At 38.0% G+C, this 26,461-nt stretch overlaps 2 protein-coding genes across 6 annotated transcripts in view; both read right to left on the reverse strand.

Moving 5' to 3' along the window:
- LOC128025517 (uncharacterized) overlaps window positions 1-26,461 on the reverse strand; it is a 118,770-nt gene that overhangs the window by 47,501 nt on the left and 44,808 nt on the right. Inside the window, exon 1 of one of the 5 annotated variants that reach the window (XM_052611962.1) lies at window positions 19,909-20,038. The exons of the other annotated variants lie outside the window; for them this stretch is intronic. The gene's annotated coding sequence lies outside the window, so the exon portion shown is untranslated. Of the gene's footprint in view, window positions 1-19,908; window positions 20,039-26,461 lie in introns of those variants that run through there. 5 annotated transcript variants of the gene reach the window in all.
- On the reverse strand, window positions 2,171-6,093 carry LOC128025521 (uncharacterized). Its single transcript, XM_052611967.1, has 7 exons — window positions 5,703-6,093; window positions 4,717-4,888; window positions 4,527-4,620; window positions 3,961-4,257; window positions 3,203-3,490; window positions 3,085-3,120; window positions 2,171-2,625 (listed from the first exon to the last, which is right to left on the reverse strand). The coding sequence occupies exons 3-7, from the start codon at window positions 4,597-4,599 to the stop codon at window positions 2,450-2,452; spliced, it is 870 nt and encodes a 289-aa protein (XP_052467927.1). The 5' UTR covers window positions 4,600-4,620; window positions 4,717-4,888; window positions 5,703-6,093; the 3' UTR covers window positions 2,171-2,449.

Below are 26,461 nucleotides of genomic sequence, written 5' to 3' on the forward strand. Positions count from 1 at the left end.
TGCTGCCTCCATCTCTACGTGCAGACTGAGCTCGTGCGTCCTCTCCATACCAGTTATTCAGCCAAAAAAGTGTAGGCTTATGTATTTCAAAAATGTGTCTAGTATACTATATAAATGATAGGTTTAATTGGCATTTTTATGTGAAACTACAGGACCAACCACAACCAGAATATCATTAAAATATTTTTGGATGACTCATAACCGCTGGTAACCATAGGCGACCGCTCATTTTGGATCAACCCACGCATCACTGCAAGCTACTCAGTTGAGATTTTTCTTGTCTTGTGTTTGAATGCTTTAAACGCTTTTGGCAAGGCTTAAAAACACGTGAAAATTATAAGCTTTGCCTTTGAGAAGACACACATCAGTGGCCTGTCAACTGTCCAGAGAGTCTTTTTAGACTGGCTTTAGCCAGACGGAAGCCTGGGAGACAGAAAGGGAGGGCAGGAGTAAAAAAGAGGACAATACTCACACCCTTAAAAGGAAACATCTATGGAAGAGAGCCATTAAGAAGTTAACTTAAAATAATATCTGACAGAGATCATGATATAATCTAACACTAACACAGATAATGCATCTGTCTTTCCTATCATTTCACTGATTTAATTCTTGCGTGTTTTTTGTGCATGATGACAGTTCATATGTGTGGGGAAATATAAGCTATTAGAGTAAAATATTGAGTTAGGCTGCTTCATGAGTGGATAAGAAAAAATATTTGACAATTCCTGCAAATGCAGTGATGAAGTTCATGTTCTCATTAATAGTTTTTATTAATTAAAATGTTTCAAATACCCTCCCCCATCCCCCCCTCTGTTTTTTTCACAAATCACAGCCTGAGTGTAACATGAAGTCTAATCATGCTATCACCTGATATAAGGTAGTTAAACATTAAGTGTAATAATAATGAATGATGTGAAAGAATGATTTGAAATTCCTTCTAAGTATACGAACTCATCAGTAAATATGTTTGGTCTCAGGTTGAAAATGCTGTGTCAGTGGGCTCACAGACGCACAGACGCACAGAGGCTCAGGAATGTGGGGACCCAGAGGAATTTTGCACCCATGATGAATGGGAGAATGCAATGGGACAGGAGCCTGAACAGCCAGCGTCCCCACCACATGCAGACCATGATGGCACCAACATGACAGTTTAGTGACCACTGATCCCAAAAAAAAAGGAATTCCTCTCACTTGTGGCATGTTTACGCAAGGTCAGAATCAATGCGAACACAGCAAAGAAGGTCGCCATTAGTGGCAGCCCTCAGGCTCAATTTTATTTTAAGTATATACTCCCTCATGTGTATTTCAGACATGCCAAGTGTTCCCTAACCTTTTTAAATAAGCATGAATGAGAAGAATTAGGGCTGAGGACAGGAAAGGGGTGTTTTAGGTGAAGACTGAAACTATTTTAAATTAGTTATTTTAAACCAGTTGTGTTAAACAAGAGACGGGTCTGTGATTTGTGTTTTAGAAAATGTATAATTTAATATAATTTTTAGAAAATCAGTTGGAAGAAGTGTTTGTGATTTTCTGGAAGCAAGAGACACCTACTGGCCTTCATGTAGAGGTAATATTTCACCATTTCATCTGTCTGGGTTGGGTCTGTCTTTTCCTATTTATATACATCCACTTGGCTGAAGCCATTACGAATATAATTGAGAATGAACAATTATGAATTTAGTTAAATATTTCTTCTTTAAAAACTAGCGCTGTTTTATTACTTAAAATTAAGAACTTCACGTGCGAATTTGGTATATTTCACTATAAGAGAGAGGCTTATTGTGGTCCTTATAGAACTTTAGACAAGCAATCCACATATGAATGACCAGGACCAAATAACAGAATAAAGAAACAAAAAGTGAACAAAACGATGTAGTGTTTCCTTCACTGTCTTTGTGTTTATCACAATGACAAAGTCTATATAAATGAATAAGAGATCAGATAGAGTTTTAATCATTTATTAACATTTTAGTGTGTCAACACAAATACAATGCTTATAAAAAAATATATATATATCATCTATCTATCTATCTATCTATCTATCTATCTATCTATCTATCTATCTATCTATCTATCTATCTATCTATCTATATATATATATATATATATATATATATATATATATATATATATATATATATATACATACATACATACATACATACATAATGTGTGGATATGACATAAAACCTATTTTACACAATATTTACACAAAAGAAGTTGAAAAAACAAAGCATAAAATTATCTGATGCAGATAATCAATATAGCCATATTGGTTGATTAACTGGTGTTCAGATATATTGGTGTAACATCACTGTGCACACAAAACAATTCTGTTGGTAGTAGTGACGATTAGAGTTTTACAGCAACTTCAGTTAAACTGAACATCATAACTTTCATGATGTTAACATGAAAAGAGAAACACTGCCATCATTTGGTTGCTTACTAATTATGTGTCAACCATTTCTTTTTCTCCATAAACACCTCTTTCATAATTCATCTGGAATCCAGAAGGGTTGGTTCTTTTAAACCTCTTTACACAAATGATTGCAACGATGATGATGATGATGATGATGACGATGAAACCACTTACACCGGTGAGGACAAGGGCCTTAGATCCATGACCTGTTTGATACAGCATGTTTTATAGTAAAACTGAGAAAAGTCTATATCTCTTTGGATGCTTTCATATGCTGCCGACTCGATTAAATCATAAAACAACCTGAGCTTATTGTGCTTCTCACACAGCTGACAATATAATACCGCTGCTTTTAGATTAGACATGTAAACATGCTATTTTATTTCTGCTGCTTGACATTATGAATATATTTGAATGTAGTGGAAGAGCATTTTCTGTTTTTAAGGTAATTCAGACAGTAAGCAATGATCAAATTATATTTGAATGTGTTAACATTATCATCATGTTATATTACAACTTGCTATTGGTTTGTTGCTATATTGCAACAATAGTAAGCTGTTTTACTGCTAACTAACAACTTAACATTAACCTGAAATTATACTCAATAACTGCACGCTCAATAATCAATAATACGGAATAATAATAAGACATAATATTTTTCTTACCAGGAGGTTCAGTGGCAATTAAAAGTTTAATGGTATCTGTTAAAACATATAAAACCACTGTTAGACTTTAAAAAAAAATTATATTATTAATTATAAACAACAGTATTATATACAGTACCTGTTGTGTCCACTGTGAACTTAGTATTTTTCCTTCCACACTTAGTTTGCATAACAAACATGATTTCTGTCTTCACTGTAGTTGGAGTGTAGCTGCATGTAAAGCTGTTTCCCTGTTCACAGGAGTCCTCAGGAAGTGCTTGTCTACAGATTGTTGAGTCATAATTGGGGTATTTAAACATATAATGTGTAATGCAGCATTCAAGGCACAGCTGAGGGACACTGCAGGTAAGAGTTACTTCTTTTCCTACTGATCCAGTTACATTTGCACAGCTTACATCGCAGGAATCTGAAGACAAAATAAGTTTATATAAGTGCAATACATCAATAAAAAACTTTATTTACACATCAAGAAATACAATCAATTTAAAGTTGAATTGTGTTGCTTCTGCAACATTAGCAACACTTAACAGAATTGCAAAAATAACTTTGCAGGCTTTAAATTTGTGAATAAACTTTGATTTGGCTGTAGTGATGTGTTGTTCATAAACAGTTCGTTAAATTTGAACAAATCTTTAATATGATTCGCGATGGATACGTTGTGTCACCAGCTTTTTTTTGTTTGTTCTTTTTAACTCATGGTTACGTGTTGCACCTCTGGTCTCAAATTTAAGAATTTCTTCCAAATTAGTTTTCCATTCTGAAGTAACCTGATTACATCCTCAATAATAAATAATTATAATACAATGTGATATCTTGATATTTTTTATCACATATATATATATATTCAATTATAAACAACAGTATTATATACAATACCTATTATGTTCACAGTGAATTTTGTTCTTTTCATTCCACACTCTGTTTGCAGTGAGAATATGAATTTTTCTGTCATTGCTGTAGTTGGAGTGTAGTTGCATGTGAAGATGCTCCTCTGTTCACAGGAGTCCTCAGGAAGCTCTTGTGTACAGATTACTGAGTCATTATAAATCTCAGGATATTGAAACATATAGATTGCAACGCAGCAGTCAGTTCTCTGCAGAGAGACGCTGCAGGTGAGAGTTACTTCTTTCCCCACAGATCCAGTCACATCATCACAGCTCACACTGAAGAAACCTGAAAAATAAGTTTAGATCATTTTAATACATAAACAGATCAAAACTAATTTGGGTCATTTTACACATCATGAAATTCAATCCATTTCCAGTAAAAGTGTGTCATTTCTACGATAGTAACACCAAACAGAATGCTTCCAAACACGGTCTAGAATTTTTTATCTTTCTGGGTCACTTATTTCTGCAGTCATGTTATACATAAAACAGCAGGTTGAATTATCTTCAGAGATAGTGTACTATTTAGAATTTGAAAAGAATGTATTCTCGTACCATCATCAAATGCTTGACAGATAGCTGTGAAAGTCCAGACCAGTGTGAACAGCAGCACAACATTAGCACTCATGGCTGTTTCTGCAAAAATAGCCTAAATGCAAATATTTAGATTTAAAGTGAAACGTAACCAGCAATGACTATTGACATTAGTAGTTCATCCAAAAACAAAAATTCATCATCTACTCACCTTCACGTAATTCCAAACCTGTATTATTATTATTTTTTTTTCGCCTGGAAAATAAGTGGATGTTATAAAATATGCCTCAATGTTATTTTATCCAGCGAAGAAGAAATTAGATGGCTGTTAAATCAGGCTTGTTTTTTAATCGCCTCACGTATTCTTCTCAATTACAGTCCCCCTAAAAAAAAAAAAAAGTAAAAATTGGTGAACTCAAATCATCATACACAACAAATACATGAACATAGGATAACATAGCAATCTAAATTAATTACTTTATTCGTTTTGTCAAGTGTTAGTTAATACACATCCCATTTTGTTTCATCCTTGTGGTTTAAATATAAGTTAATGGAGAGAATCATATTACAACCCTCAGAGGATTACACCTTCCAAAAGTTGATAACACAGAGATTTCACCTTTATAGCTCCCATACAGCTTAGTACATTTAATTATACATTGATTTAGTCTAAGATACATTAACCAGCAGGGGACAGTTATAAACTTAGCATCTATCTATGTTAAGACAGTGTTTTAAGAACAAGACTGACCAACTAGCAATTACCTATAGACCTATAGTTCTAATCAGATTTATTATTAGTATTAGTATTATTTAATCAGTTTAAAAACTAATTGACACATTTATGTAACCAGAAAAAAATTCTAACCAGTCTTAAAGAAAAAAAAAAAAAAAAAAAAAAAAAAAAAAAATAGATGACCAACTTGGTCCCAGGGCTGGACGTAATGTGACACTGTAAAACAACGACCAACAAAGAAATAAATGTAATTTCAAATGTTATAATTTTGCTTCAGTGAAACGTAGTGTCGTTTTAAAAATGAAAATTCGTTTGATGTGAATAAGGTTTACTCTGTAGGTCTTTGTCTCTGTACAGTAGGCTAACGTTACACTTTCACTTTCAAAATCAATACACTATAAATAATATCGTTTCCTTCGAGTCAGAACTAATGTAATATAGCCTACATCAGCTGAACTCACCAGTTATATGTCCACAGCCTCTTAAATAACGAATTTCCAACAGCCGAAACTGAAGTAGCAAAGATGTTCGTGAAACCCGAAGCCTTGTTGAAAAAGAAAATGAAAAAAACTACCCATTCGATATTAACAATTATTTGCCTACGTCACATGGGGGCGGGGATTTGTCGCGAGACCCGGCCAAGGCTTGTTCGAGATGCACCGGCAGTGTTTGACATCAAAGTTCCGCGAAAGTTATTGGAGTGCTGACGACTCTTTTAAAGTTTGAATCGCTCTAGCAATCGTGGCTGGCTTGACCGTGTTTTTCTGAAACGGGGCTAGCTTGCCCGCAATATTTTGTTAATATCTGTGTTCAGCGTCTTTCTTCCACTCTTACTCTCTCTGTCTGCTCACACGAGCCTAAACATTGAACCTGACTTTCACTGTCAATGTGTCTGATCCAGCCGTCTGAAACAGCTGTTTATGTTGTTATAACATTTTTGGCCAGAAGTCGGTGCTATTACAGTTTTTCTCAGTCGCTTTGGTACATTTCTCGAATCAAACTCACAATTTGCAACCACAATAAGTGCATTTCTCAAAACAACTCGTACAAATAGCAAAACACCATGGATTACCTGCAAAAAAAAAAAAAAAAAAAAAAAAAAAACCTTGTCACTGTGATATAGAAATGGAAAAATTAATAAGGGCACAAAGATGAAAATAAGTCAATTTTCAGAATGTGTAACTCTTGTGTTGTCCTCTGTCTATACAGTATAAGTTTTCCAACTGAGCATGAGCTATTAGCAAAATCTGTGGCAATGCATTCAGAATCCACGATTAGCAAAAATGTATCTTTGAAAAACATTAACAAAGAATGTAGCATATTTGAAGAGCCTGTTAAATTTGTGCGATGAGTTCATTTTTTTTTCATTGTGTTTTTCTTCTTTTGTAATGGCATATTTTTGATAGTTTCTGAAAAAGTTATGCTCAGTTTTATAAAGTTTCATTCATTATTATTAAACCAAATGTAATTCCATACTCAACCGGGTCTATAATCCAAGTGTTCTTTAAGTGCATTTTATCTTGTGTGTGTGTATGCGTTTGTGTTTTAATGAGTTTTGAATATTCTATTGCACAACAACGGCAGCTATTTCCACAGACATAAAGTGAACCAAAATCAAATGCACTTCTTCAGTTGTTGCATTTAAGCTTTATTGAATACATTTTAATTTAATAAAATTAATAAGAATGAAAGAATTTATTTTGAAACATGATAATTTATATTTACCCGCATGCATACTTTTTATCCAAGAATTTCGGTACATAGGCTACAGTAAGCAATTAGTCTGTATCAGTTCTAAATGCACCTTGAGTCTTTAAATCACGTGTCACAATATGAATCCAATTTGTAAAATTTTCCATCATAAACAATTTAAACCTCCACCGCTGAGCCTCAAGCCAGGTGTTTCTAAGTTGCATCGTTAACTTTTTATGCTGATGCACTGAAGTGAATTAGTAAATTTTACTGTCCCTAATATATAAACATTATGTAAACACAAACTTTAATTTTGGATGCAGTTAAGGGTGATAAGAAGGTTTTATAATGTCAAATCAGCTTCAATAAACTTAAAGCCGTGTTTGTAAATGACATGCATATGGTACAATGAAATATGTTAAACCACATGCATTTTTACTACAGCATTATGTTTTAAAATGTGAAAAATAGCATGTTATCTTTTTTTTTTTTTGACAGTGCATATTTATAAACAGCTGAATGATGTTAAAAAGTTTTTTGTTGATGTTTGAAACCTATTTACTGGAGCAGAAATGAATCATTTTACCAAATCAGCTGTGGCTTTTTAAGATTAAATCATAGACTTCTCACTATAACATTAACCCGTAATGCTCTCATAAGCACAAATCACAGAGCAAAGAAGGATCATGAAACTACAATTCACAGTCTTCAGGAAATTTAGTGGCCAAATAGGAAGTGCAATAAAATGACCACAATATTAAAACTTTTGCTTCCCAATGTGCTAATATCCTCCTGTAATCACCATCTCTGGTAAGAAAACGGTCATCTTTATAGTTAAAACTTGTTGCTCGACCCTGAAAAAACATATGTATAAGGAAAACCTAACATTTTTGGAAAATATTTTTGTAGGAATCTGATCCAAACAGTGTGTTTTATGTGTTACATGATATGATTAGTGTTGTATTACTAAAAACAATTAATAAAATGAATATCTATAAATACATGTTGCTTTTATAATCATATCAACCTGATCTCAAGGCAATATGTACATATTTTTATCGTACAAATTCGTACGAATATGCCACCTCGTAAAATACATACGAATTGGTCGTGAGATAGCGTTGAATCATATCAGTAAAACAATCATTATCTATGAAAAAAATAGCATAACTTGTTTTTGGGGTATATTTGATTAATAAAGTGATCTCTGAATAGCAGGCATTGAACATAAAAGCGATTTGATGTAACACAAAGCACACAGGGTTCTTTTTTTTCACTGAAAAAACGAAGGCCTGACCTTGACCTCAGGCATGACCCCGGACCACAACAGTTCAAATAGCACCAGCAGTCGCTCATAAATGTCTACAGCTGCATCCTGCCAACACTGAAAGTGATACAATGAAATTCAACTCAAACGAACAACGGGTTATTTGTGTATTAATGCCAGTACACACAATGATGAATTTGTCTCTATCCCACAATTAAAATTAAACATTGGCATTCAAAACCCCTGAGGACATGCTATTTGCAAGTCACTTGTGATTCTTCCTGTTGGAAAGTCTCCAAGTTCCAGATCATTGAGTCTATCCCAAAACCGGTAGCAGTTAGTGTCTGTTGCGTGGGCATCAAAAGCAGACTGCAGATGTGGAATTAAAATCTCAAACAAGATAACAAAATACTTTTCCTGGACAGCTTTCAAAGAAAATACATTTCAAAACTGTGACGCAAAGCCTTGGGATGCTCGGGGAAAACCAATAGGTTCATATGCAATCAGCAAACCAAAAAGAACCTAAAGCTAGATTAAATCTGTCCTGAGAAAGTGAAGGTGTGGCATACATACCTTCAGGGGCTGTTGGGCTGTGTAAAAACTTGCAGGACATCCACCCACAATACACACTGTTGTACCGGATGTTGTCCTATAACGTCCTAAATTATATTACATTACACAACAGAGACATTCACTTTACACCACACACAGTAAAACTTTCCAGACACTATGATTTTTATCAGAAGAGTACGGGTGTTTGGATGTTTGTTTTCAGTCTGTCTGTCTATTTATGCAACCACCATTACTGATTGCATCTGAACCTGTTGGTTCTCCCAGAGATTCCCGAGGCTTAGCATGGTTATTTGGAAAGTGTTTTTTTTTTTTTAAGCCATCCAGTATAATTACCAATTTAATAAATTACACATTTGGAAACAAAAAGTCTACAATTGTGGTTGTTTTATTGCACATTTTTTGGGCTGTTGAATTTCCTGAAGACTGTGGATCCTAGTTTCATGATCCTTCTTTGTCTTGTGATTTGTGCTTATGAGATCATTATGGGATTAAACGTTTTAAAAAAAATATTGATTTTATCCTCAAAAGCCAAAGATCTATCCATCCATCCAACACCATGTGTCAACATTTGACTGATGACTCCTCATAAAATATGTCCATAAAAAATCCATACCACCACAAAAAAAAAAAAAAAAAACTTAAAATAAAAACATAATAAAAAGTTTTACCAAAGGCTAAAACTAGGCTATGTGTTACAGAAAAATATCATTTCTTTTTTATTTATTTATTTAATATGAATAAATTCCATAATTTCACTATTCTATTTTCAAGCCTAAATACTTTGAACCCCACTAAATCCCACTATCATAGGAGCGCAAACACACACACACACACACACACACACACACACATAGTTTAAGATCTAAACTTTTACAGCTGTGCAAGACAGAGAAAGAATATCTGATAGAGACGCAAAACTACAATGAATGAATTTCATATCTCACAAAAAGAATGTGAAAACATCTTTTAAAGTCTGGTCTGCTTTACAAGAGATTTCTGGGAAGATAACTGTTCTGCAGAGAACTGGGGCACAGCGTCAGACAGCAGGTGAAGATTTTTTAGGGTATTTTGTAACATCGGTCTGATAAGACTGAGCAGGGAATCCAGTGAACTCTTCCACAGTACATTCTCTAAGGATATTCCAGGGGTTTTTGCAACATTGGCCTGGTGAGTTTGCGCAGGATTTGCCATCAGCTCTATAGCAATGTTCACGACAAGGATAAAGTAAATCGACATTTATCCATTAAATATCACATAGGTTCTACCAGCTGGAAATATCATAAATAGACCAAAAGAAGTTGTTTTAACACAGATGTGTTGTACTTCTGAATCAAACCACTGAAAAATCATGTAAGCAGGAATGCTGTGAAACTACTGTTTTATGTTACAAATAATAAAGGTTCCAAATGATCTAAGCACACTGTGAGTGAATTTTAATGGAAAACATCTTACAGAGAACTTTAAGAACTTTGTTTTAAAATAATTCACTCAATGCATTTTTGTTCCTCCTCAGAGAACATAGTTATTTTTGTGATTAGATCCGATTTTCTAGATCCGATTACTTTTCTTCTCTTTTAGAAGAAAACAAACATAACCCCAGGTATTTATTCAATACAGTGGCTAAATTAACGAAAAATAAAGCCTCAACAAGTGTTGACATTTCCCAACACCACAGCAGTAATGACTTTATGAACTACTTTACTTCTAAAATCGATACTATTAGAGATAAAATTGCAACCATTCAGCCGTCAGCTACAGTATCACATCAGACAGTGCACTATAGACCCCCTGAGGAACAGTTCCACTCATTCTATAGGAGAGGAAGAATTGTATAAACTTGTTAAATCATCTAAACCAACAACATGTATGTTAGACCATATACCAACTAAGCTCCTAAAAGAGGTGCTTCCAGAAGTCATAGGTCCTCTTCTGACTATTATTAATTACTCATTGTCATTAGGATATGTCCCCAAAACCTTCAAACTGGCTGTTATTAAGCCTCTCATCAAAACACCACGACCGGACCCCAAAGAACTAGTTAATTATAGACCAATCTTGAATCTCCCTTTTCTGTCCAAGATACTAGAAAAGGTGGTATCCTCACAATTATATTCCTTCTTAGAGAAAAATGGTATATGTGAGGATTTACAGTCAGGATTTAGACCGTATCATAGTACTGAGACTGATCTCCTTAGAGTGTTTCTCTCTATTAGGTTTAATTGGATCTTAGTGCTGCGTTTGACACTGCTGACCACAACATTCTTTTGCATAAACTTGAACACTTTGTTGGCATCAGTGGAAGTGCATTAGCATGGTTTAAATCGTACTTATATGACCGCAGATCAGTTCGTAGCAGTGAATGAAGATGTATCATATCAATCACAAGTGCAGTATGGAGTACCTCAAGGCTCAGTACTAGGGCCACTACTCTTCACGCTTTATATGTTACCCTTGGGAGATATCATCAGGAAACATGATGTTAGCTTTCACTGTTACGCTGATGATACTCAGCTCTATATTTCTTCGCGGCCTGGTGAAACACACCAAACTAATGGAATGCATAGTCAATATAAAAAACTGGATGACGAGTAATTTCTTACAGCTAAATTCTGAAAAAACAGAGGTGTTAATTATAGGACCTAAAAACTCGGCTTGTAATAACCAAGAACCCTGTCTAAGACTTGATGGTTGCTCTGTCAATTCTTCATCATCAGTTAGGAACCCAGGTGTGCTACTTGATCGCAATCTTTCCTTAGAAAGCCACGTTTCTAGCATTTGTAAAACTGCATTTTTCCATCTCAAAAATCTATCTAAATTATGGCCTATGCTCTCAATGTCAAATGCAGAAATGTTAATCCATGCATTTATGACCTCAAGATTAGAGTATTGTAATGCTTTAATGGGTGGTTGTTCTGCACACTTAGTAAACAAACTACAGCTAGTCCAAAATGCAATTATCCAATAATACCTAGAATATCAAAATCAACTGCGGGCGGCAGATCCTTTTCCTATTTGGCACCTAAACTTTGGAATAACCTACCTAACATTGTTCGGGAGGCAGACACACTCTTGAAGTTTAAATCTAGATTAAAGACCCATCTCTTTAACCTGGCTTACACATAAAATACTAATATGCTTTTAATATCCAAATCCGTTAAAGGATTTTTAGGCTGCATTAATCAGGTAAACCGGTACCGGGAACATTTCCCATAACACCCGATGTTCATTCTACATCATTAGAAGAATGGCATCTACGCTAATATTAGTCTGTTTCTCTCTTATTCCGAGAAACTGGATTTGAACTGCTGGTCAGACGAGAACTGGCCCCCAGACTGATCCTGGTTTCTCTTCAGGTTTCTTCCCCTTTTTTTTGACTGATGGAGTTTTGGTTCCTTGCTGCTGCCACTTTTGGCTTGCTTAGATAGTGACACTTCATTTCCAGCAATATCCTTAACTTGATTGCAAATGATTTGCAGATATACTTTTTAAACTGAACCCTTGTTTTGCTTCTGCAACAGAAGAATTACATTAATTCTTAAAAATCTTAATTTAATTTAAAAGGCATGAAGACAATGCGCTCACCGCAAGAACTGAAACAAACTGAAGTATTATATTCATTAGATTGGATTAAAAAGCACCCTGACACAGCAAAACAAACATATATATAGTTAAAAACTGAAAACTGAAAAAAGAGATTCAAGCATGTCATGGTTGTCACAATATGTGTGTTGTGAGGAAACACAGAATGCACTAAACTTTTAATTTGAATATTCCAAAGGGGTGGACGTATCACCTCCAACAACACCAAATGAACTACGGCTTTCAGAATAACTGGGGAAACACAGGTGTATGGAATGATTAAATTAACAGGAACATAGAACACATGGGGAAAAAACTAAAAACACCTGGAATCAAATGAACACTCCACGGGAGACAGAAACTGAGTCACAGGGGAAAAAACACACACAGACAAGTCCATAGTCCTGACAACAGTATAGTGCAACAGCAAAATAAAGAAAGAAAGAAAGAAAAATAATAATAACGAAAACAAAGATAGGAAATACGGAGCCCCACACATGACATTCAAGAAAAAAAAAATTGTGCGCACGATTTACTAATTCTTTCCTTACTAAAACGTGAAGAACGATTACTATTGTAAATGTATATTTACATTTATTGTATATCTTGCTTGCTTAACAAAATCTATTGAAATCAAATGGTATTTGCAGTTTCTGCATGTGTGCAGATTTTTTAAATTGGTACAAAAAATATATATATTTTCTAATGCAGGTTTTTAAGACACAAATGTTAAAATCAGGTGTCTATTGGAAGTGTGGTTAAAGATTAGTGTTTATCATAATAAAGGTTACTGTCATGTTCAGTGGTTAATGTTTAATATAAGAATCAGAACAAACAGCTTGAAAACACCATAAAGACTCATTTATTACACATACTGCAGATAATTTAGCCACATCTCAGTTGCCTAAATAAAAATACAAATGGTAGTTTTTTTTATTTTTATTTAATTTAATGTTGGCACATAAAAACTGTATGATAATAAATATGATTCATTTCATTCACTTGTATCATCATGGGCCCGGTTCCCCAAAACGTTCTTATCGCTAAGTAGCCTAGTTCTTAACCTATTCCTTAACCTCTCTCTTAACCTCATGGCACGATTCCCGACACGTTCGTACGCTAAGTATATCTTCTGTAAGTCACACTTTCGTAAGGTTGGTCTGGACCATTCGTAAGCTCTCTCTTAGCGTTGTTTGAGCTCAAGACGCTACTGTACAACAGTCTTTAGAAATCAGCGCAGCGCAGTACAAGTCAAACTATTGTATGTTGACAATGTTGTGGCTCAACAATGATTTTATGTTATTTTTTAAGACTCATAATAAATTATGTTCGCAATGGATACAGGCCTATTTATGATGTTGACTTTATGTGGTATCAGAAATGGAAGCTTTAGCCTAAGTTCTGCCAGGAAGACTCAATCACTTCGTCACTAATTACCTTCATCATTATCCAATCACGTCTTTATACTCCTGTATAAAAGATCGTACTTACACATGTTTGAGTTCGCAGATGCCGACGCGACAACAACCTCCACCCTCCCCACCACCACCAGGATGGTCCTGTCCTTACCTTCCAGGGGGGTCTGCTGCGCCCCTGCCTTCGTCTTCAGGCAGGAAATGCAGATTCGCTACCCTCGGATTACGAACCATGGACGGGGCCTTCCGCCAAAGAAATTTATAATTGTGCTCGCTGAGCTGTCAATAAATGTATGTATGCTTCGTACATTCCTCTATCTCCCGAGTCTTTCTGGTAGAACTAATATGGTGGTAATTAGCCTAGGCTTTATCGTAATGTAATTAAAGCGAATTGACAATCAATTTTTTTCATAATTAAAATCTGGCAAACAATTTGGCTCTAAATGGCTAAGATCTATAAATGGGTAAGCATGGTGGTGTCCAGTTCCAACGTGTCCTTGTATTGAATCAAAGACGGAGCCGGACGCGGAGCCGTTTAGTCCATGTCAATTTATTTATTCGGCAAAACTTAAGCCCTTTTGACATTTTTCCTGACATGGCTATATAAAAAGAAAATCGCCTCCCAAGACAGCTCATTATGGAGCTGCTGGACCTTCTCAGACCTGCGCTTGCCAGGCAAACTTGGCGGAATTTTGCTTTAAGCCCTGAAGGCCAGCGCTAATTTTTTTTTTTTTGTTGTTGTTTTTTTTTTTTTTTTTTGCTACAGAGAGATTCATCGAGTTCGTGGGAGAGGGCTACGGTCTAATCAAGACCTCTGTGTGGAGGTGCGTCCACACTGTCACCAACATATACGCGGATACGCGGCCATAAACGTGCAGGTTATAGTGGACCACAGTGGTGTGATATCTGACCTGGTGGCAAAGTCCAGCAAAACTTCTACTTCCTCTGACGAGAGGCTTGGTGCCCTTTTTTACGTTGCTTCCCCAGAATATTTTGTATCTAACTCTCTCTCTCTCTGTTCATTGTAGATAGGTTGCTTTTTATTAAAAACATGAACCAATTGCAATCAATACCGCATTAAACATAAGTAACTGCAGCTGCTTGTCAATCAATTCTGATTGTAAAGTACCTTACCATTAATATAAAAGTGTATTATATAATTTTTAAAAGTCGTTAAACCCATGTCAAGAAGCGGCACAAGTGGCACAACGGGATAAGGAGGTGGATGATTAGCGAGGGATCCCCGGTTCGTCTAACCGTCACAACATATGGTGTTAACATATTACTGACCATTTGATAATTAAATTTATAGTCTATATTCTACTGATAACTTAAACTATGTTTAAATAAATGTTACTATAATAATTTGAGGAATATTTAATTTGCATAGAGCGTGTTGTTTTTCTTAACGCTGTATTGCACCTTCGCGTGAAGTGGAAAATCGATTCCTGAGCAATCGATGCCAACTAATTCAGCACCCTCACTTTGGACAGCAGTCTTGTAACGTCGGACGTAAGAGGCAACGTGCTAAGAAGCTTCCTAAGGGACACTTCGTGGAACACACTTAGGAACATAAACAACTTTGGTAAGATATATCTTTAGAGGTCTTCTTAGCACGCTAAGAGTGAGCGTTGTTGGGAAACCGGGCCATGGTTTCTCCAGTCCACACACCACATCTATCTGGAAAGAGGAAACAGTTCTGCAGCAGTTCAGAGGAATGAAAGAAATGAAGCTAGATCTGAAAACTAAAAATGAAACTCATTACACAGTTAATGAATCAAACCGAATCACTGAACTGATCTGAAATGAGTCACGGTTGTTTACTGTTGTCTTTTAGAGCTGCTTTACAGAGGATATGATCTCTGTTTGCACCACTGATTCGTTGTTTTTCTGTTTATTATTATTATTATAGTTACTCTTGTATCTCAAACAGTAGACAGTGGTGGTGCATGATCAAATATAAACCTTTAATACAAGTTGGTTTGAATAAAAGTGTCTGCCTCGGATCATCTTCACATCATGTTGTAATCACAAACCCATCAGTATTTTGAGTGACCCCACACACCCCTCTCATAAACTCTTCACCCTTCTGTCATCTGGCAGGAAGTACAGAAGTATTCAGACCCTCATCATCAGACTGTGTGACAGCATCTTGATTTTCTTCTGGTTTATTCAGTATTCACACATGCACTTTATGTAGCCCTGGGTAGTCAAGTCAAGCCAAGTCACCTTTATTTATAAAGCGCTTTAAACAAAATACATTGCATCAAAGCAGCTGAGCAACATTCATTAGGAAAACAGTGTGTCAATAATGCAAAATGATAGTTAAAGGCAGTTCATCATTGAATTCAGTGACGTCATCTCTGTTCAGTTTAAATAGTATCTGCATTTATTTGCAATCAAGTCAACGATATCACTGTAGATGAAGTGACCCCAACTAAGCAAGCCAGAGGGGACGGCGGCAAGGAACCGAAACTACATCGGTTACAGAATGGAGAAAAAAAACCTTGGGAGAAACCAGGCTCAGTTGGGGGGGCAGTTCTTCTCTGACCAGACGAAACCAGTAGTTCAGTTCCAGGCTGCAGCAAAGTCAGATTGTGCAGAAGAATCATCTGTTTCCTGTGGTCTTGTCCTGGTGCTCCTCTGAGACAAGGTCTTTACAGGGGATCTGTATCTGGCTCTAGTTGTCCTGGTCTCCGCTGTCTTTCAGGGCAGTAGAGGTCTTTTCTAGGTGCTGATCCACCATCTGGTCTGGATACGGACTGGATCTGGTGGCTACGGTGACCTCGGAACAAGAGAGAAACAGACAAATATTAGCGTAGATGCCATTCTTCTAATGATGTAGCAAGTACATCGGGTGTTATGGGAAGTGTTCCCCGTTTCGTATTACCTAATTAATGCAGCCTAAAAATCCTTTAACAGATATGGATATTAAAAGCATATTAATATTTAATGTGTAATCCAGGTTAAGGAGATGGGTCTTTAATCTAGATTTAAACTGTAAGCAAGAGTGTGTCTGCCTCCCGAACAATGTTAGGTAGGTTATTCCAGAGTTTAGGCGCCAAATAGGAAAAGGATCTGCCGCCCGCAGTTGATTTTGATATTCTAGGTATTATCAAATTACCTGAGTTTTGAGAACGCAGCGTATGTGGGTGCTTATAATGTAACAAGAGCTCATTCAAATACTGAGGTGCTAAACCATTCAGGGCTTTAATAAGCAATATTTTAAAATCTATACGATGTTTGATAGGGAGCCAATGCAGTGTGGACAGGACCAGGCTAATATGATCATACTTCCTGGTTCTAGTACTCTACTAGTACTACTCTTTTTTTCGGGGAAGTCGTGTTAATGGTTAGAGGGTTGGACTCCCAATCAAAAGGTTGTGAGTTCTAGTCTCGGGCCGGACGGAATTGTGGGTGGGGGGAGTGCATGTCAATACCATGACTTAGGTGCCCTTGAGCAAGGCATTGAACCCCCAACTGCTCCCCGGGCGCCGCAGCATAAATGGCTGCCCACTGCTCTGGGTGTGTGCTCACAGTGTGTGTGTGTGTGTGTGTGTGTGTTCACTGCTCTGTGTGTGTGCATTTCGGATGGGTTAAATGCAGAGCACAAATTCTGAGTATGGGTCACCATACTTGGCTGAATTTCACTTCACTTCACTTGATGTTGAAATGGATTTAGTAAGAACTCTTTCTGCTGCATTTTGGACTAGCTGTAGTTTTTGTTTACTAAGCGTGATAAATAAATAATGCATACACACAGATCAGCTCTTTGTACTCTTCACCCATTTACTAGTTTATCAGCTAGAACTTATCCATAAACAGAAGATAGAGATATTAATCTTTAGATATTATCACAAGTCTTTATTCCTTTCAATGACATTTTTTTAAATAGGATACTGTACAAAACCACATAATTCACACTATCATACAGTATATGAAAATTACATTCACATTAGACATGCCTTGAAAGTCAGAAAACACACAGTTTGAGTTTTGCTGTTTCTTCTTAAAGTTCACACAGGTTTGAGTTTATTAAAGTCATATACACTGATCAAACAGATCAATAATATGCTGTTATTTCACAGAAATACAAAAAAACAAAAAAAGAGTTTTAAAACCTTCAACCAGAGTTATATATTCAGTAGTCTGAAATAGTGTAGAGTTTAGTGGAGTTCAAATAAAGCTTGTGTGTTTCGGGAGCACCACATGAAAAGTCAAACAAAACTCTCAATTCAATCTTGCAATTCCTGGACGATTGTTGTCCTCATCATGTTTGACTCTCAGAAACATCCAGCTCTGGCCTGGTGGAGTTCGGTTTTGCTTTATAAATGATTGCCATCATGATAATGATGATGATGATGATGAAAGCAACCACGACCACAGTGATGACAGTATTCTTGAATCCTGCTGCTGTATCCTCACTTCTTGAGGAAACTTAAGAAATAATCAATAGTTGTATTAGCATATATTTAATTTCTTACCAATAATTTTACTCTTTATTATTATTATTATTATTATTATTATTATTGGGTTTAATTGTATTTTTTAACATGTTTTAAACCACTGTTTGTAGATTGATACTACATTGAAGATTTACTAAATTATAAGCCAAAATATGCAGTAGCCTACCTGTGTTAAGAGTGAAGATTTTTGCTTTTCCCGTTCCACAGTTTGTTTGCACATAGAATCTGAATTGTTCTGTCATCTCTGTAGTTGGAGTGTAGCGGCATGTGAAACTGTCTCTCTGTTCACAGGAGTTCACAGAAACATCTTGACGACAGATTGAAGAGTCATTAAAGATCTCAGGGTATTGAAACTTATACATTGTAATGCAGCATCCAGTGATCTTCAGAGAGACGCTGCAGCTGAGATTCACTTCTTTCCCCACAGATACAATCACATCATAACAGCTTACTATGACATCTGAAAAATAACAATGAATATCACAGATTAAATGAAAAACAACAACAACAAAAGAAAAAGTTCCTTTTTTTTTACATCCCGTGAAAATCTGAATCTGCCCATGACAATCATACAATAAATATACAGTCTTTTATTAGAGAACCTATTCATGAATCAAATGACAGCATTATATATTTAGTTTGTTACATTTAGAATTTTATCTAGCCATGAGAAAGTCAGATAGTTTATTATTTGTTATAAATCATGAGGTATAAATACACAATTTATTTTCTAAAAGCACAATAATACAGCGATCTCTGCATGCAGCCTCGTCTTGACTGTTTCTTGTAATCATGTGCAGCAGATATAATCAGATCAACCTGCAGTAAATCTGTATTTTGAATCAATCTAAGAGTCATACTGGGTATTTTGCTTAGAGCCACGTTTTGTTTATCTATGAATCAGCTTTGATCATGTTTTCATCATCTCAGATTTAGTCCCTCCTTTAAATTGTCAAACACTTTCTAAGTTTATTCTCTTACCTTCATCATCTTGACAGACAGCAGTTAAGGTCCAAACCAGAATGAACAGTTGCACAGCATTTACAGCATTCATGATTGATTCTGCAGTAGAAATAATAACATAAATTTACATCCGAACTGAAACATTTTGACAGTCATACATCATTTAATGACGACAAACACAACATGACACTATCATTATTAATTTATTTTCAGCTAGAGAGCACTAACCTTTAAAAACGTAACCAGGTCATTGATTCATTTATCATCTTCTAGTCTTCTAATTCATCTTTACATAATGTATAGCCTATTTGATCTAATACCAAGACTTAATATAATAATTACACAGTAAAAATAAAATAATAAATAAATAAATAAATAAATAAATAAATAAATAAATAAATAAATATAATATAATATAATATAATATAATATAATATAATATAATATTAATGAAACACGTGCGTTCATTAAACATATATCCGTTGAATTTAAAGAGCCACGACAGAAATTAAACACTATGATTTTTTTATTTTATTTATTATTATAGGCACATTTTTTTCTGTTGCATTATCTTCACTGGCAGAACGCAAAAACAAATAATGCCGATGAAAACACTGCAACAACAATCAGAGCAAAATAATAATAATAATAATAATTCTTTATTCATATGCATTTTGAAATATCTGCAAAATGTGTAATGAGCTAGACTTACTTGAGGATTTGCCCGTAGCTGGTTATGGATTATTGAAGGAGATTATTTCCCATTCAGAGAGAGTTATTTCTCACCCGAGCTCTGTGTGAGTTCAGTCTGAGTTCAGACTCTCCGACTCTCTCTGCTGCTCTACACGAGACTAAATACTGAACCTATAAACTTTCACTTTCGACACGACTCTCACGCAATGCTCCTCAAACAGGCTCGGTCTGGAAATAACGGAGAAACGGGAGAACTCCGAATCACAACCTTGGCTCATTGCCCTGTTCTATTCTTTTTTTTCGACTTCGCTGAGTAGCCTATTAAACTGCCAGCACACTATTCATCACTCAAAACAAAAAGGACATCATTACTATGATTATCATTATAAATGTTACAGTATAGTAATTTAGCAGACAAATTCGCATCATATAAAATGTTTAGAGGGAGTTAGGGCAGACAACAACACCATAACAAAAATTAAACATTATTATTATTATTATTATTATTATTATTATTATTATTATTATTATTATTAACCAGTGCTGATTTACATGCATGTGAAATTACATTTGAAGTTAAACTGCAAATAAACATCGCAGTATAACTGGTTCCGCTGTGAAATCCGCCATGACTTTAACAAAATAAGGCTCTCCAGCCCTGCTGATTTTTTACAATCTACTGTGTATTTAAGCTTTCCTTCTAGAAAATGCTGGGTTATTTCAACACCACTTTGGGGCAAACTAAAAAGGTTGGGTTAATCCATATTCGACTCAAAAGTTGGGTTGAAACAACTCGGAATTTGTTTTATTGTTGTGAACTTGTGCTACTAAAATATGTAAAAAGCTGAGTATGATGAAATAAATCTACACTACCTTTTATTTTAAATTATTAACATCCGAAGATAAACCAGCAACAATAAAATAACTATTAAAGGCATAAACAAAATGTTATTTTTTTTTCCTTTTTAATTCTTGCCTTAACCTTTAAATATTCAGGCAAACGTCCCAAGGTTACGTATGTAACCCTAGTTCCTTGAGGGAACGAGACGCTGCGTCGTAAAACGCTTTGGGGAACGTCCCTGACGAGACCGACTCTGAACATCGTGTGCAATCTTGTCCAATGGACGGGCGTGACGTCACGGGCAGGGTGACGTAGCGACCAGGAAGCTATAAAAGCACGTACCGTGCAGCTGGCTTCAGCTTTCGAGTAGGGAAGCAAGCGCCGGCAGGGGTGCCGGGAGTATGGCTCTGCGACGCAGCGTCTCGTTCCCTCAAGGAACTAGGGTTACATACGTAACCTTGGGACGTTCCTTTTCGGGAACTCGAGCTGCGTCGTAAAACGCTTTGGGGAATGATATGCCAACGCTGCCAGACTACCAAAGCCCTGCCTAGTGTGTGTCCGAAGAGCACAGCTGAGGCGAGAGAACAGAAGAGCCCGGAGTGGCTCGCATATCAAGATCGTATAATCTGACAAATGTAGAGAGCGTGGACCATCCCGCAGCGTTGCAGATGTCCAAGAGGGACACACCTGCTGAGAAGGCCTTGGAGGCCGCCATACCCCGAGTAGAGTGAGCCTTGGCCCCCAAAGGAGGGGGAAGACCAGAGGGCTCATAGGACTCGTTGATAGCCTCGACTATCCAACGACTAAGGGTCTGCTTAGAGGCAGGGGAACCCTTTTTAGGAGGACCGTAGCAAGCAAGCAATTGGTCAGGTTTTCTCCACAGCAGCTCTGTGGATGTATGCGTCCAGTCCTCGAACTGGACACATACAATTTAGCTTCACCTGGTCTGGCTCCCGAAAGGGAGGAGGACAGAGGGCCTGCAGTACTATGGGTTGTGGCGTAACAGAGGGAGCTTTAGGAATGTAACCCGCTTGAGGGTATAAAATGCTTTGGCCATACCAGGGGCAAAGTCTAAGTAGGTAGGGGCCACCGAGGGGGCCTGACAGTAATATTCATGAATCGGCTCAAATGGAGCTTTACAAAGAGCCTCTAACACCACAACCAAGTCCCAGGGGGAACACGGGACCGTACTGGAGGCCTCAGCGCACCGTGGAGGAAACGTGTAACTAGGGGGTGTCTACCCACTGACTGACCATTGAAAGGGACGTGGTAAGCAGCTATGGCCGCCACGTACACCTTTAAGGTGGAGTGAGTTAACCCCGCAGAGAGCCTAGCTTGTAGAAACTCCAGAACTGTACCAACTGGGCAGTTAACAGGGTCAAGCTGGGGGTCTCTGCACCATGAGGAGAAGGGTTTCAACCTCAGGGCGTACAGTTTCCTCGTAGAGGGAGCTCTGGATTGGAGTGTGGGGGTCTCAACAACCTCGGTTGGGAGACCGGAAGCCATGAGCTGTGCTCCCCTCAGGGGCTACACAGACAACTTCCACAACTCCGGGCGAGGGTGAATATTTTGCCCCACGCCTGAGAGAGCAGATCTGTCCTGATCGGAATCACCCATGGAGAGCCGTCGAGGAGAGAGATCAGATCTGCGAGCCACACTGGGCTCGGCCAGAATGGGGCTACAAACAACAGACGGACCCCGTCCCGGCGTACTCTCGCCAGAACTCCAGGGAGCAGAGCGATAGGGGGAAAAGCGTACAGACGAAGCCTCGGCCAGGTCTGTACCATAGCGTCCAGTCCCAAAGGAGCTGGATGAACTAGAGAGAAACAGAGGGGACATTGTGATATCTCTTGAGTCGCAAAGAGGTCCAAAAACTCTCCATATCTACTTCACCTTAGGGTGAAGCCCCCGGGTCTCGACCCCTGTCTCGACAGTATGTCTGCTCCCACAGTCAATCTCACAGGAATATACACTGCTCCGAACGAGAGGAGTTTGTCCTGGGACCACAGAAAGATCTGGTGTGCCAGCTTGTACAAGGGGCACGGATGCCGATCTCTCTGGTGACTGATATAAGAGATCGCCAATGTATTGTCAGTGCGCCCCAACACATGGTGACCTCTCAGGTCTGGGAGGAAATATTTCAATGCTCGATGCACAGCTAGCATCCTTAGACAACTGGTATGCCATGTCCCAAGGTTTCTTCCATATGTCTAAGGCACGAAGGCATCGCCGCGTGACCTGAATAGTTCGGAAAGGATTTCCCCTCGGGGAAAACCCCTTGGTCTTGAGCCACCACTGTAGGGGCCTCATGTGCAGCAGGCCAAAAGGTATCCCGTTGGACGCAGCTGCCATGAGCCCTAACAGTCTCTGAGACTGCTTGACAGTGAGTGACTGGCCATCTTTGACTCTCTTGACTGATGTGAGGATCGACTCGATCCGAGCAGGAGACATACGTGCCTGCATCGTGGTCGAATTCCATACTACGCCTAGATAGGTGGTTCTCTGAACTGGAGAAAGTACACTCTTCTTGGCATTCAGTCTCAAACCCAGCTCCCCCATAGCCGTGTTTCCACTATCGAGCTAGGACCGGGCGTGCTAGTGCGTGCCAGGGCCAGTCGCGTTTCCACTGTCACTTCCGGGGCTTGATCGTGCCTCGCCGGGGCTTCCTCGGGGCCAACGGCCAGGTTTTTTCGGCCCGACGAAAACCTTGGGCCAAAGCGGGCCAGCTGGGGCTAGAGGAGGGGTTACGAACAAAGGCGGAGTTTCTCCGTGTCTGGAGAGCGTCAGCGCAGATCATTTCAGAAAGATAACAGCTTTAACACCAGCATTAAAGACGTTTTAAAATAAGTTGAGCTTAAAACTCACTCTTAGTAAGCAGCAAGTGTTTGAAATAACTTGATCCGATGTGGATTATAATCATTAAACAAGGCAGAAATATTTATAAGCGATGTAAAAGATTATGCACGCTAAACATTAACGTTATATAGTAAACATGTTAAAAATGACCGCTTGGATAAATCAGACGTCAGCTTCTTATTCTCTATCACATTTATTAAGTAACATTGTATCTGTCGTTTCGTGAGTTTAGCTCCACGTTGCATATCATCAAAATATAATAATGATTTTTGTTTGGGAGCTTTTATAAAAATAGAGAGTCTGCGCTGAGGATCATTTCAAAAAGATAACCGCTTTAACATCAGCATTTAACACTTTTTTTTAAATAAGTCGAGCTCAAAACTCTCTTTCAGTCAGCAGTGAGTGTTTGAAATAACTTGATCCAATGTGGATTATAATCACTAAACAAGGCAGAAATATTTATAAGTGATGAAAAAGATATGCACGGTAAACATGTTATCATAGTAAACATGGTAAAATATGACAGCTTGAAGAAATCAAACGTCAGCTTCTTATTCTCTATCACAATCGTGTATTTATTAAGTAACTTATATTATCTGTCACAAGCCTTGTCTCGAGAGTTTTTCTCACGTTGCCTATCATAAAAGAATATAGCCTAATAATGTTTTTTTGTTCGGGAGCTTCATTCTAAATGTGACGGCTGTGGCTAATAAGCAGAAACAGACTCGACTGAATAAGCAGGCTATTTTCATGAGCGTTAAAAATAAATAAATAAAATAGAAATAAGTGTATTTATGTGTGAATTATTTTGAGTCCTGATAAATTAAAACAATATGATCAATGTATCACTTATTCTATAGGTAGTTAAAACATCATGCTTTTGAATTTGAATATATAACAAAGCATGCAAACAAACGGCCGCTTTTATCATCTTCGTTTTGTGATCGCGCATGTTCCAGTGACTTATTTCTTAGTTGTCTGATAACTTCTCTTTGTTGGTGAAATAATGAGGTTGCATGACGTTGTTCTGAGAGGCGTGTAAGGGCGTGTTTTAGTGACGTGCAGCGGTGCTTCAAGCTCCACTGTGGAAACCCTGCGCTATTCTGGCCTCGGTGCTACTGGCCCGGGGCTATGAGCCCCGCCCGGCCCGCTTTAAGCCCTGGCTCGCACTGGCCCGACAGTGGAAATGCGGCTCATATGGGCGAGAACGACACCTCGATGTCGAACCGCCATCTGCTCTGATTGAGCTAGAATCAACCAATCGTCGATATAATTTAGAATGCGGATGCCCTGCATACGGAGGGATACCAGAGCCGCATCTACACATTTTGTGAACGTGCTGGGTGAGAGTGCAAGGCCGAAGGGAAGTACTCGATATTGGTAGGCTTTGCCCCCGAAAGCGAACCTCAGAGACTTCCTGTGTTGTGGAAGGATGGATATTTGGAAGTATGCGTCTTGAGATCAATTGCGACAAACCAGTCCTCGGATCTGATTTGAGCTACATCTTGTTTGATAGTGAGCATTTTAAACTTCAGTGACATAACTGAGAGGTTTAGATGACGTAAGTCTAAGATCGGACGCAACCCCCCATCCTTCTTTGGAACTATGAAATACCGGCTGTAAAACCCGGATTCCCTGTCTAGAGGAGGGACCACCTCGATGGCCGCCTTCCTTAATAGGGTATTCACTTCTTGTTCCATCACCAGAGCCCGCTGGGGGCCGACTACTGTCGGTGTAACCCCATTGAATGTCGGCGAGACCCATTGAGATACATTTGGCAGTAGTTTACACGCTGCTAACTGATGTACTAAGGGAATCAGTCTCTCGAGACTGACCTCTGGTGTAAGAGGCCCCCGAAGGGGCGGCGAGCGTCTCAGCTCCGCTACGCTCACGGGCGGAAATAACTGAGAGCAGTGCTCGCTGGAAGCCGCTGCACCCTGAAACTCTTGCAGGGTTGGCAGACACACCTCCCGAGGGCACTGGGGTGAGACGGGCACCGTGAAATGAGGTGGACACCGCTCTACCCCAGTAGGGGCCGCCCTCTGTAGTCGTGACCGAAATGCGTCATGACTTTTTGGCCGTTGACCTCCCAGCCTGCCCTTAGGATTAGTCTGGGAAGTCACTGGCCCAGAGCGTTGCTTCAGCCTCTGGTCCCGATTCCTTAAGCGGGGAACACGGGCGGCAACACTCTGTATGTACGCAGAGGGGGCTGCTCCTGCCCAGCAGTCCCTCCAGTACATCTAACTTCATGAGTCAAATAAAATGTCATTATATTCCTCAGGATTTAATGCAATCAAACAATCAGACAAGTAAACACGGTCTGAATTGAGATAAATTCACATTGAAGTGATATATTGAACTCCTTGAAGTTAGATAACGGTCAGTAGAATTCCTCAGAATCTAATGCAATTCAACAATCAGACAAGTAAACACGGTCTAGATTGTGATAAAGTACACATTGTAGTGAAATATTGACTTCTCAATGTCATTAAATTCCTCAGAATTTAAAATAATCAAACAATCAGACAAGTAAACACGGTCTAGATTGTGATAAAGTACACATTGTAGTGCTATATTGAGTTCTCAATGTCATTATTCCTCAGAATATAAAATAATCAAACAATTAGACAGGTAGACACGGTCTAGATTGCGATAAGTACACATTGAAGTGGTAGAACTAACTCCTGCTTATTAAATGGAGTTTAAATAACCAGACACGCGGTCGGGTATGGAAAAATTCTCATCAAAACTGAAATGATGTAATCCACGGGTTGCCTCGACAGCGCGCTAACAGTCTAGTCACACAAACAATATTAATCCCCTCAGAGATAAAATAGCTGCTCTTTAACACTACCCGTATAAGGCATAACACTGT

This window comes from Carassius gibelio, chromosome A12 (genome assembly GCF_023724105.1).
Source record: "Carassius gibelio isolate Cgi1373 ecotype wild population from Czech Republic chromosome A12, carGib1.2-hapl.c, whole genome shotgun sequence".
Classification (NCBI taxonomy): domain Eukaryota; kingdom Metazoa; phylum Chordata; class Actinopteri; order Cypriniformes; family Cyprinidae; genus Carassius; species Carassius gibelio.

Coding starts and splice junctions, on each gene's coding strand:
- LOC128025521 (XM_052611967.1), bottom strand. CDS start 4,599: ATGAGTGCTAATGTTGTGCTGCTGTTCACACTGGTCTGGACTTTCACA. Junction 4,258..4,526: donor CTGTCAAGCATTTGATGATG/GTACGAGAATAC, acceptor CTTATTTTTCAG/GTTTCTTCAGTGTGAGCTGT. Junction 3,121..3,202: donor GTTCACAGTGGACACAACAG/GTACTGTATATA, acceptor ATGTTTTAACAG/ATACCATTAAACTTTTAATT.